The sequence below is a fragment of the Fundulus heteroclitus genome, chromosome 2 (assembly GCF_011125445.2).
Source record: "Fundulus heteroclitus isolate FHET01 chromosome 2, MU-UCD_Fhet_4.1, whole genome shotgun sequence".
NCBI lineage: Eukaryota > Metazoa > Chordata > Actinopteri > Cyprinodontiformes > Fundulidae > Fundulus > Fundulus heteroclitus.
The window spans coordinates 30,902,521-30,918,161 of NC_046362.1; the positions used below are offsets into that span (position 1 = coordinate 30,902,521).

At 38.4% G+C, this 15,641-nt stretch overlaps 2 protein-coding genes across 2 annotated transcripts; one reads left to right on the top strand and one right to left on the bottom strand.

The window, feature by feature from the left end:
• Positions 1 to 878: 878 nt before the first annotated feature.
• Positions 879 to 7,520, top strand: LOC118565202 (aminopeptidase N-like). The gene is made up of 5 exons (XM_036145131.1): positions 879 to 913; positions 1,414 to 1,605; positions 1,718 to 1,858; positions 5,215 to 5,278; positions 6,542 to 7,520. The coding sequence occupies exons 1-5, from the start codon at positions 879 to 881 to the stop codon at positions 6,692 to 6,694; spliced, it is 585 nt and encodes a 194-aa protein (XP_036001024.1). The 3' UTR covers positions 6,695 to 7,520.
• Positions 7,521 to 10,193: 2,673 nt separating this feature from the next.
• LOC118556195 (arpin-like) lies at positions 10,194 to 14,837 on the bottom strand. Its single transcript, XM_036124882.1, has 6 exons — positions 14,683 to 14,837; positions 14,217 to 14,292; positions 13,056 to 13,188; positions 12,622 to 12,828; positions 11,478 to 11,641; positions 10,194 to 10,608 (listed from the first exon to the last, which is right to left on the bottom strand). Exons 1-6 carry the CDS (start codon positions 14,772 to 14,774, stop codon positions 10,600 to 10,602), a joined length of 681 nt encoding a protein of 226 aa, XP_035980775.1. The 5' UTR covers positions 14,775 to 14,837; the 3' UTR covers positions 10,194 to 10,599.
• Positions 14,838 to 15,641: the final 804 nt, after the last annotated feature.

Genomic DNA, 15,641 nt, shown 5'->3' on the forward strand with positions numbered 1-15,641 from the left:
GTCTTGGCTCTGTACCTAGACCTCTATTGTATTCTGAAAATGTTTTTGACAGTCAGAAAATCTGTGAGATTTGCTAAATGCTGCCTCCGTTCTGCACATGCAAACACTGTAGCAACACAGACCAGAGCAGAGTTTGGATGCGTACGACTACTTTCATGAGATGCATACTTTCAGATTATGTGAACTTCTAATACATGCATCCCACTGTACTTTTATATAGAACAGGAAAATATACAACTTTAAATTACAAAAAAAACTCCAGTTTGCTTTCCTACACATTTATCACTTTTTTTTTTTTTTATTTCCTCTTGGGATAAATGAAGTATTTTTGAATTTGAATCGAATTTAAATTGAATTTGATTGCAGAATTTGATCAGCTAATAAGCCAGGCTCCCACAGGGTAGTCAGACATACTGCAAAATATTGTGGTACGAGCACAACAACTGTTGAGCAGTCATATAAACTGCTGCAGAATTTACAAAAGTGCTGTGCATGTGTCAGTGTAAGAACAAAATAATAAAAATGTGCTAATATCATGCCACACTTGTCAGACGCTCTGTTTGGGCTGAAGAAGATTTACTCACCTTCAAACGAAATATTCTTGTAGCTGAATTTGAGGACTCGCTGTGACTCTGAGCATCGGCGTTAAATAACCAGATGGTCAGTTGGTCCTTATATGTGGAAAAATTTTAAATGAGATGGTGATGTCACAGGAAACATGCAACAGGACTCCCACACTTACAGCCGTCATCCCAGTAAACAGGCTCTGTACAAAATGGAGGCGCATCAAATAGTGGTGCATGTACTTTAACGAGTTCATCAATTTAGAGCCATAGAAAACATTATATTTTTTTATATACATTGACAAATACGGCAAAATGGAGAGGAAAAAAAGCACCGTGTTTTCTGGATGGTGAGATTTTGTCACATGTCAGAAAATATATTAGTTTAAAAGAATAACTGGAATAGTGCTGTCAAGGATTTAATGGGCACTCTAAATTGTTCAAGAAATCCTGAAGTTTTTGCAGACGCAATTCCCATTTTAGACACAGACCTTGTCAGTAATTACACCGGTTGTATTGTTGCTTGTTTTAAGGTTAGTGTATTGTTATATTTATAACATTGCAGTCAAGAGTGGGCTTTTCTTAAGTTCTTCCTGTGTGGATGCTTGAAAACAGTAAAGAAATTTAAAGAAACGCAAGATTTGAACAAAATATGCCACTCTATAGTTCAATGTTACTTAATTTCTCTCGGTTGGCTCAGGGTTTAAGTGTTTGAAGGAATGGGAAAACATTCCTCCCAACAGTACCATTAGGAGAAAAGAAAACATGTCCTGGATGTCTGAATGAGTGAGGAATAGACCGAGTCGACGGTTCCCCGTGGACAATGGGCTTTTCAGTCCATGGACTGAAGCATTGTTCTGTGTTTGTCGTTTAGCATCCACCCCAACCTGCGGTCGGTAATCTACTGCCAAGCTGTGGCTGCTGGCGGGAAGAAAGAGTGGGAGTTTGCCTGGGAAAAGTTTCTGAGCTCCGCCGACACGTCCGAGAAAGAGCAGCTCAGAGAAGCTCTGTCCTGCTCCAAGAAGACCTGGCTCCTCAACAGGTGAGGTGGACGAAAGCTGCCCTCACAACAGACGCGCCCTCCATCCAGTCAGTCCCAGTCACGGCAGGTGTTGTGAAGCAAACAGTGAGTCAGGACCCGCTTTATCTTACAGATACCTGGAATACACTTTGGACCCTGACAAGATACGTCTGATGGACGTCACTTCTACCATCAACCTCGTGGCGGAAAACGCCGCGGGACAAGCGCTGGCCTGGAACTTCATGAGAGCCCACTGGGATTACGTCAGTCAGGGGTAGGTTGACGTTTGGGCCGCGAGCCTCTGCTGACTCTCAAACGTAATAGTTTCACAGAGGAAGTGATCGTTTTTTGAGTCCCGGACAACTATGCAAAACACAGGGCTGAACCTTGGCTGGTGGAAAAGGGCGAAGGAGGAGCGATGTTTTGAAACTGCATTTCATGGGGAGTGAGGATCCATTATTATTTTACTTCTAACATCAGTTGTTCCAAACCCCACACCAAAGATTCCAGCAGGTCGGTGTTGAGTAAACAAAGATGAGGCCAAAATGGAATGGGCTTTGTTTTTTGGTAAAACTAGATAATTTTAAAATATGTAAAGGCCAAAACTTTAAATGGGGGTGTGCTTTGTGTACACATCCGCCACGCAGCAACATATCAAGGAAAAACAAACTTTAGAGGTCCAGCTGTAGCTTAAAAAGGATTTATGTGTGAATAGAAACAGTTTACACGTCTATAATTTGCAAGTTGGCAAAAAATATAAAAAAAAAACTGATTTAAACGTAAAACCGTTTGGTGTAATTTCCAATATGTTCAGAACAAATTAGTGCTGGCTTGGTTGAGGATGTTAAAGGTATTCAAACATTAAGTGAACTGTATTATTATTAGTAAGGTTAAATAAGAATAATTAACAACATAAACACCAGAGAGCTCAAAGTTTGTTTTAAAGATATTGTTAGTTAATTTAATAGGTGCACAACGTGTTAGAAGATCAAGAAGAGCAAGCTAGATAAACACAGGTGTAGTCCTAAATTTCTTTCCCTAATGTAAAGATTATTATTTATTTTGTCTTTTTTTTTTCTTTAGAGATGAACGTTGCAACAAGACTAGTTAATTAGCTGTTTTTCTAACATCAGAACCTAGTCTGAAACAGGCCTGTATTTTATTTCTTATGGCTTGTTGCTGATGTGTTTTAATACAGTAATATATTTAACTAAACAAGTGATGCATGGCACGCCACTAGTATCCAAAACATGAAAAATGCCACGGAGGAGAGCAGGTCAGGAGCTTATGAGAACCTTTAAAGCGCAGACTGGTCACAATTTATTTGGCCCAGCTTGACTATATTAAGAGCAATGTACCTTCTCAGCACAGATGGTAGTTTATAGACCATGTTATTGATGCTAAATTACAAACAAATTGGGATCATAATTAAAAGAAAATACATTTTAAAAGAGAAATGCATCAAATATTTCTTTTGCTAAAGTACCAATACATGAACTTAAGCTAAATGATTGGATAACTGCCTTCTGAACACAAAGTATTAATCCTCTGAGTAATTATTGGAGTAATACGATCTGATGTCTGCAGGGAAGTTAGTCCGGCTGTCTGCTTGGGTAGCTAGCCTGCAGTCGACTATTAAGTGTTATCGTTATACAAATCATGGTTTTCAAACTGGGAATGCCAGGTTTTTTGTTTTGTTTTGTTTTTCTGAGTTGTGTGGAGTATTTTAAACGGTAAATTCATCATTCTTGTTAATAAGGGAAAAGTGCAGTCGCTTTTCATAAGCCTACTGATCATCAGTGTGCAGCAGGAGTTGAAGGAGGAGCAGCACTAAAGTCACTTTTTTCTGATAATTTCTTAAAAGGACTTTAAATGATAGGATGGAGCTATTTTGTGGTTTTAAGGCAAGGCAATTTTATTTATATAGCACCTTGTAGTAGCAAGACGATTCAAACTGCTGTATATGAACAGGAAAACATTACAGAGGAAAATATTCAATAAAAATGTTTTTACATAACGGCAATTCACAACATATATCATCTCAAGGCACTTTACAAAGTCAAATTAAATCAGATCCTCCAGACTGGTCAGAAAGTTTCTTCTCTAAGGAAACCCAGCAGGTTGCATCAAGTCTCTCCAAGCAGCATTCACTCCTCCTGAAAGAGCGTAGAGCCACAGGGACAGTCGTCTGCATTGTTGATGGCTTTGCAGCAATCCCTCATACTGAGCATGGATGAAGCGAAAGTGGAGAGGAAAACTCCCCTTTAACAGGGAGGAGAACCTCCAGCAGAACCAGAACCAGGCTCAGTGTGAAAGTCATCTACCTCGACCCACTGGGGGTTAGAGAAGACAGAGCAGAGACACAGAAATATTATTACATAGGAAAAGAAAACATTACATTAACAAAGGAATAAGCTGAGTAAATCCTTGACTAGGCTTCTTTAGTTTCACTGGAACAAGCTTCATCACTAACATTCAAAGTTTGTTTCTATTCATACATTAACAAACATACAGCACTTAGTTTTTTCTATTCATAAGAAATAAACTAAGTAAATCCTTGTCGGTTTCTGATCTACAGTAGTTTCTAAGAGCTACAACTAGAACAACTTTTTTTTTGTTTCACTGTAATAAGAATAATCTAAACGGCAACTTTAAAATCTAGAAAACAAATGGCAGAAAAAGGTGCTGTCTCTGGTACGGTTCAGGGATAGAAACCATATTAAAACCAAACTGGGAAAAGCAAGTACAGCAAAAGTACAAAATTCATCTCTAAAACCGTGTTAGTTCTCAATTCACCTCAGTTCACCAAATACTTCCACTATACTGAGGGCTATAGATGGATCCTGTATTTTGTCCGTGAATAATTGGTAATACTGCAAGAGGAATGTGGGATTTGTCAGCGGTGAGTTTGTTTTCTCAGTTTTGCTTTGATTTTCATTCTACATCTCGATATTATTAAATCACATCACATTGACCCAGAGGTGGTGTTGTGTTCAGTGTTGTGACAATGTGCTTTTGAAAAATATTAAAAAGGTGGACACTTAAACTTTGTCCTCCAGATAAAAAACACCCCATATAACTGCATATATATATATCATCTGCCGGGCGGTGGGCGTTTATCTGAGCTGCCGTAAACATAAAAGTTGGGCTTGGACCACCAACAAGCCGACCGGTCGCTCTCACAGGGTTCCTCCGCTGATGTTTACCTTGGGTCTCAGCTCCACCTCAGGTCAGGGTCTGAGCCGGGGGGAAGAGATCGGCGCCGTTACGGTTCCCTCAGCTCACCCAGCGAGGCGTTGTTTACAGAGCCTTCGTGACAACTTCATGACCCGTGTAAAAGAGGAGTCGTAAAGAAGCAGCGTTTACATACGGCGGCTTACAGTAATCTAGCTCTGAGCCATGGAGGACGAAGGTCCCGCAGTTTAATCAGTGCTTATCATTAGCTCCTCGCCATAAAGTCTCCACTGTTTATGCTGTTACCGGGAAGCCAACATGTCGGTATCAGCGTGTAAATATACACCAGATACAAGCCTTCTTTTCATAATCCAGCAATTGTTTTTATCTAAGGTAAATTAAAAAGCAAATGATTCACACTCCTTCCTCTTACATGCTGTTACTGATGTTTTACAGGAATGCAGCTGCACTGGTTGAGGGAGTGACCAGGAGGTTCTCCACAGAGTTTGAGCTGCAGGAGGTAATTTACTCGCATTTTATCCGGAAGCGATAAATAGTTTTAGGTTTTTGTGATTAATCTGAAGCAGATGAGTAACCTGAAACTCCCTGATACCTTATCAGACACGCACCTGTCCCGTCACAGCCTGTCCGCGTGACGAGGAAGAATGGCGTTCGTTTTTTTTCTCCTCACCTTTGATCCTTAATTAACTACGAGCAATTAAGTTTATTCATGTTTATCCAGATGCTTCCTCAACTTTTTCCCGATCAGCTTCATGTCTCAAAGGTCTGAGCTTTTACCACTTATCAACACTATAGGTTATATAAGCTAGCTGCCCGACTATAAAATGAGTCAACTGGTCAAAACGTGGCTGAAACTGAAAGTAGCTTTAGCTCCATGTTACATAAATCTGGTTTGACTTTCAGCTTTTTATTCTCCTCCTTTATGTCGCTCATAGTTTTTTTTAGCTAGAATCATATATTTTATATATTTTAATGTCATATAGTTGTAGCAAAGAAGTTAAATTTTCTAACGGTAGCAGGTCCCTTTAAAAAAGATACCCAGTGTTTGCTAATTTTTGGTTGACTTTTTTGTTCACTTTTTAACAGTTATATAGCACATCATGGTAAATATCCCATTCGTTTTCATTACTTATTTTTTTTAAATAAAATAGTATTTTAAAAAGAAATTAAGATACTTGCCCTTAACTCTTCTCTGTCTTTGCATTAGTTACCAATTTAGATTTTTTTTAGTCTAAAGGATTGGTCTCTATGTCCAAGGTTTAGGTGAAAATGTCTGAAGTGTATCTATAACATTAATTATTTCAACATTTACCTGCCAAGGAAATAAGATGTCTTTTTGAACTAAGTTTATATTTTAATCTTTCACCTCAGAATTTCATCTTTTAATTTTTTCCTTTGATGAGCCCATAAATCTTTGAATTTTTTTGTTTGTTTAATTATATCCTATATTGCTGATAATTGCGATTAGAATTCAGTTGACAACATCCATAAGTTGATCTAGTGACTTTTAGCTTTAAGATTTATTCATTATCTTCAACTGATACTTTAAATGCTAAACTGAGTGTGAAAAAGGGAATTTGGCCACATATCTAAGTACATATATCTGCAAATGGATTTATCTGTATTGCTCTTACACTTATCAGAAATCATTTGAAAGCTATCCCTGATGACTAGAAATGGTAGAATTGAAGATGGAGGGTGTGTATAGACGTGTGACACTGTCTCCCAGCGTTGGGTAACAATCGTCCGTCTGTGTCTCCAGCTGAGGCGCTTCAAGGAGGAAATGGGGAAGTACGGCCCCTCCAGAGCCGTAGAGCAGGCCATCGAGCAAACCGAAGTGAACATCCAGTGGGTCAAGGAGAACCGAGACGTCGTCCTGGAGTGGTTTGAAAAAGAGACGGCCCATCTAGACTAAGCAAAGCTTCAGATGTTCCATGGACGGTTTTCAGGCTACTGTAAAATCTGACGACGGATAAAAAGGAAGGATTTGACAGGCTTCAGTTAATCAGACAGCAGTGGCACGAGGCGTAGCACAGACGACAGGAGATGCGCCCCTGTTTGTGTAAATAGTAATGAACGTTATTTATAGTGTATTCAATGCAAACAGTAAAAACATGAGATTTTATTCCCTTTTCTGAATTCTGCATGTGCCGCTCGAACAAAAACCCGCAGTAAAGAAGTCTTTATATTGGATTTTGTGTCTATGTTTCTGCAGCCGATTTTTCTGAGATATAATAAATGTTTTGATTGACTGGTGGTTGGATAATCATTTTTACTGTCCTAATACAAGGCTTTCAGTAAAAAAATAAATAAATGTTTAAATTTTCCAGTCTTTTAATGCTGCTGGTTTTCAAACCCACAAACATCCGCATTACGTCTTAAAGTCTGTTTGTGCATCATAAATGTCCAAATCAAAGGCCCCCATCTCTGTTATTGTTTTCATTTGCCTGAAATTGTTGCTTTTAATTTAAAAAAGAAAAACATCAACACTGAGCCTTTTCATTTTGTCTGTGTTATTTTAGTTTTGACATGAGGGAAACGGGAAATGCCTCGTTACCCGAGTCTGAACCGAAATGGGATGTAATCAGACACAACTTGTTTTAATTGCCAGTTTGTTTTTCCTGAGGATGCTCTTACTGCACAACAAGCTCGTAACCATGTAAGATGATGTACTATTTAGGCTTTGACAAATAAAATTTACTGAATGTGCGGGGAAAAAAAAGGTGGAAATTAACTCTTCAGCATTTTTTAGCACTGATCTTTTTTAAGCCACTTAACTCTGGCCTATGAATCATTTAGGGACACAAAACAACACTGCCCAAACTCTAGAAATGACTCAGTGGTGCAAAACAACTTAGCAAAGACTTTTAAATAGGAACTTTTGACACATCACCATCCCACTTTCTCAAAGACACAAATTATTTCCACTCCGGTGGTTGAATCACTGCAGATGACCAAAATATGAGTTTAAAAGACTGAAAACCAGGAATGACACCTAGTGACATTCTTTTTTTCCCCTTGCATTTTGCTGAGGCAGTGTTTGATTGATCAGTAAATAGTGGTGAGGTGTTGCAAAGTGGAAGGAAAATGATGCATGGTTTGTTTCTTCACTAATAAAACAATCTGAGAAGTGTTTTGTACATTTGCATTTACTCACTTTTCCTCTAACATACCTAAATAAATAATAATTTAAAAAAAAAAAAACAGTGCGACCAACTGGCTTCGCAAGTCCTCTAATTAGCAAATGAAGTCCAGATGTGATTTGATCCCTGTATGAATGCAGCTGTTCAGTGGAAGCTCCGGAGGTCTCTTAATAGAACACTGGAGAACAAACCGCATCATGAAGACCAAAGAACACAGCAGGCAGGTCAGGTAGAAAGTTGCAGAGAAGTTTAAAGTACGGGCAGGTCGTGAAACAACAGCCAAAACTTTAAAGAACTCACAGAGCTCTGTTCATCATCTGGACATGGAAACAGGACGGCACAGCGGCAAACCTACCACACTGCAAAAGGGAACTAAAAGTAAGTAAAAAATTTTTTTTAATTAGTGTATTTTTCCTTGATTTGAGCAGCTAAATCAAACCATTTGCCAATGGAATAAGATTTTTGCACATAAAATAAGAACAATTCATCTCCATCATCTTATTTCAAGTGCAGGATATCTAATTATTTTATTTTAGGGGAAAAATACTCAGTCCGTTGGCGAACAGCCTTATTTAGCTGCTCAAATCAAGGAAAAATACACTAATTTCAAGAAGATTTTGCTTACCTTCAGTTCCCTTTTTGCAGTGCAGAGCTAAGAGACATATAGACACCTCAGGTGGAAGAATCTGTTGATAAGGCATCTATTATTCACGCACTCTACAAATCTGCCGTAAAGAATGGCAAACAGTAAGCCCTCGCTGATAGAAAGCAATTAGAAATCCTGTTTGCCACAAACCCTGTAGGAAACACGGCTTCCATCTGGAAGCAGGTGGTCTGGTCAGAGCCAGAAATGGATCTTTTTGGAAAATTGACCAAACACTGTGTGAAAGAAATCAACCCTGAACACACCAGCCGCACAGTAAAACATGGAGGTGGCAGCATCATGCTGAGGGGATGCTTCCCACGAGAATGGGAAGGAGGTTCATCCGCCAGCAGGAGAACAGCCCAAAACAGACGAGCAGAAACACAACTGAGCCGTTCAGGTCCCAGCGTACTCACGGGTTCGAGTGGTCCAGTCAAAGCCCGGAGCTAAACACATCGGGGAATCCCTGACATGAGTGGAAAGTGGTGTTGATAAACGCTCTCCATCTAATCTGGCTGAGACTGGCCAGTTTTTGCAGAGAGGCAGCAGATATTTCCCTCTCTGGACAAACACAGTCCAAAGGGACTTGGAGCTGTAACAGTGAGGAAAGCTGGTTCTGCAACGTACCGACTCAGAGAGGTGCTGATATCAAACGCACACCAGTTTTTATTTGGTTGAAATGTGAAAGTCAGTTTTTCTTCCATTTTATAATGATGTGTGACTTTGTGTTGGTCTGTCACATCAAGTCCCAATAAAACGCAATTAATGCTAGTATTATGAGAACGGTTAAATACTTTTCCAGAGGACCGTACAGTTGGGACGTCCCGTGGCAGTCGGTACAGACATTACTTTAAAATACTCTTTATTGTAGATACTTGCTGGCCGGAAACAAATTTGTTTCTCACCATTTGTTTTTTTAACATGATATGCAGTCATGGTTAAGAGACGTCATAGAAAATTAGCATAGAAGTAGTTAGATAACAAAGAAAAACTTGAATTCATACTCAGAAAAGGTTTCAAGCCAGACCTAAGACCTCTTTTGTCCCTTAAGAAGGGACAAAAGAGCTGAAGGTGGACCAGAAGTCAATCTGCTGCCGTAAGGTAACAGGCAACCCCAGAACGTCATCATCATCATCATCATCATCATCTTCATCCAAGGAGAGGAAGCTCATACGGCCGTTTTATCTCGTGCACGCAATGTCAGCCGTGCAGCGCCGGTTCTGTGTCCACGGCTCCGTTTGTGAAATATCACTCAACTGGGCTGGCTCGTGTCCTGATTAACAAACAGTCAGAGCCAAAATAAAAGGGGGATGTTGGTGATAGATTTCCCAGAATGTCCCCACTGTGGGACAATAAAGGAAGTTAGAATCGGAAAGGGGCGTTTGAGACATCTGCCAAGATTTCAAGAAAGTCTGGCAGCTGGAAAGGAGAATTTGAGCTTTCCCCCGATTACCAAACACGTTTGGAAAGAAAGTCTTTGTCCCATCTGCCTGACAGGTTATTTTCAGACAAGCGAGGGACAAGACAACAAGAAAAAAGCTTATAGAACTCTGTTCTTCTCGCCTCTCATCACATCAACCATAGTCCCCACCTGACCACCGCTACATCAGCGTTTTGCACATAGTAAATGTCTTGTGATGTATTCTTTATATTTTTCCGTTATTTTTGTACAGATTTCGTTGTAGCAAAACAATGAGAAATAAACATTCTTATGTCCTTATTAATGATGATGAAGTGAAACAAACTCTTTCTGCGGCACAACTTTAAAAATAAATGATCAGAAAATAAAAAACAGAAATGACTTTGTAACAGTGACTGGTGCCATTTTTCTAAATGAGGGCATTTGATCCAAGGAATAAAATAGAGGAAAATTATACATTTAATTTTTTGTTATCAGTCCAGTCCTGAACGTCAGAGGCGATCAAGGATTTTCTTCTTTAAGGCAAATAAACTGAAGCCTGTTTAGCAAGCCAGGATAACCCTGAAGACTGGATCAGGACCGAGGATGGATCCGGACGATGAGAGATGGTGTACTCAGTCATCCTGAAGAGAAACACAGATTAGATTCTGAAGAATAAATCCCTATAAGTTCAGAGCTCCCATAAAAAGAAATCTGATCCACCACTGCATCAAATTAGTACTTGAAAATGTTTTAAGTCATCTTTATGAGCTACCTTGCTAAGCTTATCGGTCCCAGAGGGGTTTATCAATCCCAGTTTTATTATTTAGCATTATTTCTAACTTTAAAAAAGTTGTTATTATTATAGAAATATGATTGATTTTTTTAAAATTTCAAATGTATTTAGCTACCAGAATTAAAAAAAATACATAACAAAAAATGTCAGTTTGATGGAATACAATAAAATGTCTAAATTTAATGAATTAGGATAATTGTTAGATGTATTATAGCTAAATAATAAAATTAAACCTGAATCATACTTAGAAACTAAAATAAAAAGTTATTATTATATTTTAATCAGTATGAATCATCTTAAAGGTGCATAGCCACGTTATTTGACTTTTTTATTTATTTATACGTCAGTAGCTCACTCTGGTTACATACAAAGTTTTTTATGAAATACTATCACACTTCTGCTAGCGTATTAGTAATTATTTTGGTGTTTTATGCGTTGTGTTTTTTCTAAATTTGTTAGTAAATAAAGCCTTTTGTGTTTATTTACAATTTTAACAGAAGTACGCACAGCTCATGTGCAGCAGGGGTTAAAACAAGGAAGGTCTGATATGAGGCCGGACACTACCATCCTGATAGTGTTTTGATGGTCCTTTTTATCATGATCAAACAGTTTTTGGTCTTTTTTTACGCATATAATGTGGCTATATACCTTTAATTATTCACCTGACCTAATAAATAAACGTAGGGAAAAGTAAATGGTGTTAGATGTGGCTCTGACCCATTCGTCCTCCTCTGCTCCCTCTCCTGCTCCTCCAGGCTTCTGGGAGCTGCTGCCGTCTGCCTTCTTGGACATTATCTTGTCCGTCCACGAGGCTCCGGCCTTTTCATCTCCAGCAAAGTTGCACTTGGTCACCGTCCCGCTGTCCACTTTGGCCAAAGAGACTGGGAGATAAGAAAGGAAGGAATGTTATGCATGCTGCTAATGACATACAGCAGAGCTCTAGGGTCCTAGAGCAACCAAACCATTTATTCTAAATCAGGATAATTGCTGCTTAGATTTTAAGATAAATATAAAACCAGTAAGGGGACCCGTAACCCCGGACTCCCAAAGGGGCGACCTGCTTTAGGGACCCCTTTGGGAGTCCGGGGTTACGGGTCCCCTGACGCCTGCCTCTGTGCTCGGGGAAGGTGGGTCTTTGGTTCTCCACAATCACTATCAAGCTATTTCTGGATAATCTTCACCTAAACTAGTGCACTTTCACATCTCCCACAGGTGCTGGGTCCCAGGTATTAAGTGTTCAATTATATACAGTAATCTTATAATTTATTTATTTATTTATTTATGTTGTGTCACTTTCTTTTTTCAAATATCACATTACACATGTCAGCTTACATAATAATATATATGATTTAGCAATGGCATCTAGGTGTTATTAGAGTGTATCTGTTGCTTTATGTCTGTTGGTTGTGCTGTTCTTTTTGTGTCTCTTTCCAGGTGATGGAGCAGACAGAGGACATTTTATCATTCTCTTCCTTTTATCTCCTCTTTCTTTCACCTCTACTCTTTTTTTTTTCTTTTCTTTCACTTTTTGTTCTTCCTTTACTCTCCCATTGTCATGTCCATATAATTTGAAATTCTCCTTGCAGGAATCATAATAAAGCTATTTACAAGCATAAATCAAGTGGAGCACTATGGCGAAAGCTGTTTGCTCCACTTGTAAAAGCAAAATCTGTCGAGCTCCATCTGGCATTGAGATATCAATTCCTATTGCCATAGTGCTAGACAGGACACTGGGGGAAAAAAAAAAAAAAAAAAAAAAAAAAAAAAACAGTAAGTTTGATGTTTTCATCCAACAGCACTGGATTTTTTTTTTTTTTGTTTATTGTGCAGATCAACAAAGTAGCAATGAATGCAAACTGACATATAAAGGGACTGTTTCCTTTGGTCTTCAGTCGGACTTCCTGTCCCGTTTCCAGCTCAGTTTTGTCCATCTCCGACTCTGGGTACCAGAAGGCCCAGGTGCCAGCAGGTCGGAGCTTGTCTGTGATTTTAACCAGCTCAGCTTTGTTGATCATCTGCGACAGCTGATCCTCAGTCAGACGGTCCGATTCTCCTTTGGCTTCCACCTCTGAGCAGACGGGGGGAAAAAAAATCCAATTTAAATCAACTGAATTTAAAAGGTGACGGAAAAGGAAACTAAAGGAGTGTTCAACAATTTGGAACAGGCACGATTTTCCTACAGAGTTAAGGTTTAGGGTTTCTGTTGGGATAAGAAGTTCCCACATCACGCAGGTTCACAGTCACCAAGAACTAAAACAAATGGGTTAACAGAGACGCTTATTGTTGTCTGCTCACTGTAGGAGGACATCAGGAAGCCGGTGTTGACTTTTTTGGTGTCGCTGAAGTTCGGCTCCACCTCCTTCCCACTGGCCTCAAACTTCCTCTGGTGGATCCGTCCGGGTTTGATGTACAGCACGTAGAAACGCACCTGTCGTTGTTGTTTTTTTTAGAAGACATGAGGAGAGAAGACTGATTGGTTTGATGTTTATCAGTATTCGGTTTGGTTTGGTCTGATGTGTTTGCTCTGGTATCTTCTAAGTTCTTCCTTTCATTCAGTGGATCAAGCTCTATATCTGTCAGAGGCACCCTCGCATGGTCCAACAGTAACTTACCACAGATCGATCTCACTTTAGCAAAGTTTGGCAAAGCAAAACCAAAATATAAAGTTTTTTAATTAAACTCATGTGTTAGCATAAAAAAAAAATACTTTGTAAGCTTCTGTTACAAATGCATACAAGTAAACTTCATGATATTGGTCATTCTTTGTTTACGGTTATTACATAGGCAATAACTCACTCCTATTGTTATTCAAGCCTTTAATTAGTTTAACAAACATTGTTCAGCGCTTAGCTTTAGTGTCATATTTATTGGTTTTATTCACAAGTGTATCTTTTTTGACAAAATAAACGCTGTGTTTCAACTAAACATTTGCTTGTTAATTAAAGTAAGCTAAATAATTTAATCAAACAGGACAAAAAATAAAGAGCTAAACAAAAATAATATATAGGAATAAAATTAAATTGAAACAGAAAAAAGCCACATAAGATAATCTATTATAAAAAAAAGAACCCCTCCCCCAAAAAACAAACAAAGTAGAATCAAGCAAAGCATAAAATAAAAAAAGAATAAAATACATTTAATTAATATGATTCAATAAAAAACAAAAACAAAGAATGAAAGAAAATGGAAAATGTATTATGAAGTAAATAGAAATTAAAAAAAACAACTCCAAAATGAACTAAAAATAATACATTCAACTACGTAATTAACCTATGAAAAAAAGGAATAAAATCAAAACAAAACATATCAAACCAAACTAGATCAAAGTAAAAAATAATACTAATTTAAATAAAACATTTAAAAAATAAAAAATAAAACAATACATAACCAATAATAAACAGAATAAAAACAAGTAAAGTGAAATAGAAAAAAACTAATAAATCAGGTCTAAGCTACCTTTTGATCGTTGGTGTCACTGATTGAATGTCTGGACATATCCAGCAGCTTCCCTTCCACAAGGACCCCAGGTCCACTGAGTGAAAGACAATGAGTGCAGTTAGTGTCAAATTCATCAGGTATTAACTTTTTTTTAATCTTAAAAATATTTGTATGCAAAATATCACATTGAAGGTTCAAGCATAGGTATTGCTGATACATTGTGGAAGTTATAAACCCTAATAAACTAAGTATTTGCTGAAGTTCCTTGTTGCTGCTGTTGTTGATGAGGAATCTCAGCATTATGTTTTTCGGTACTTTGCTGAGCAAAGCCGAATCTTTTATTCCTTGGAGATACATGTTTTAGAAGGTAAATAAATGCGATCTGCTCTATATTTGAAGAAAAATTGAAAAATTTGGATTTTTTCAATTGGGGTTTGGTGCAGCTGCGCCTCGGGGGACCTATCAGCTTGGTACAGTTTCCTACCTTTCATACGAAGAGGGACGCCACGCCCGGTCAAACCTCTCATTGTGCACCGGTTTGTTCTCTAAAGACGTGTTGTGATAAATTCTGCTCATTTTTTTCAACGTGATCTCCAACTTTCTTCCCTTCTCATAGATTTTTTCCTGTTTCCAAACTTCCTGTTCCTACATAGGGCTGTTAGAGCGAGGTGCGCTCGATTTTCACGCCCGCGGTGCCGCCAGTCACAAACAACAGAGATGAGCAACACAAATTACATTCTGGGAGCGAGAAAGATGAACAAAACATGAATAATTTCGCAAGGTAAGCTAAATAACAGACTTTTTTTTTTTTTGTCTTTACACGATGCAAACTTTTTTTCACATTTACTAGGGTAAGATTTTTACCTTTACCACATAAAAAAAAAAAAAAGAGCTACATGAGAAACGCAGAGAGATAAGATACTTGACTATTGTATGACTGCAGTGCTGAAGAAAATCTGCGAAAAGTTTCTAATTTAAAAAAAGATACCCAATCATTGCCTTTCCCTATTCATAAATCATTTAATCCCACTGTACCAGCAGTCAATACATGGTGGTGGTAGTATAACGGTCTGGAGGTGCTTTTTTTCTGTCCAGTCATCAATCTTTGACCATAAACTCCGGCACTTTTCTCTATCCTACAGCAGCCTAATCATCCAAAGCAAAGTCCTCCTCTGAATAAATATGGAAATTAAAGTTTGCAGTGGCCTAGCCAAAATTCGGACATAAATCCGATATAGATGCCGTGGCATGATCTTAAACAGGCCGGTCTTTATGAAATCTCAAGTCACTAACTGAAACAATCTCTCCTCTGAATGCAAGCAACAGTGAACAGGTACGCCTTCTGAAATTCACAGCTGATTGCCCGGTTCCGTATGAGCGACCTTTACCTGGAACATGGAGGAGACACAAAAACAGAGGCAAGAGTTCCCTTTTATGAACTGA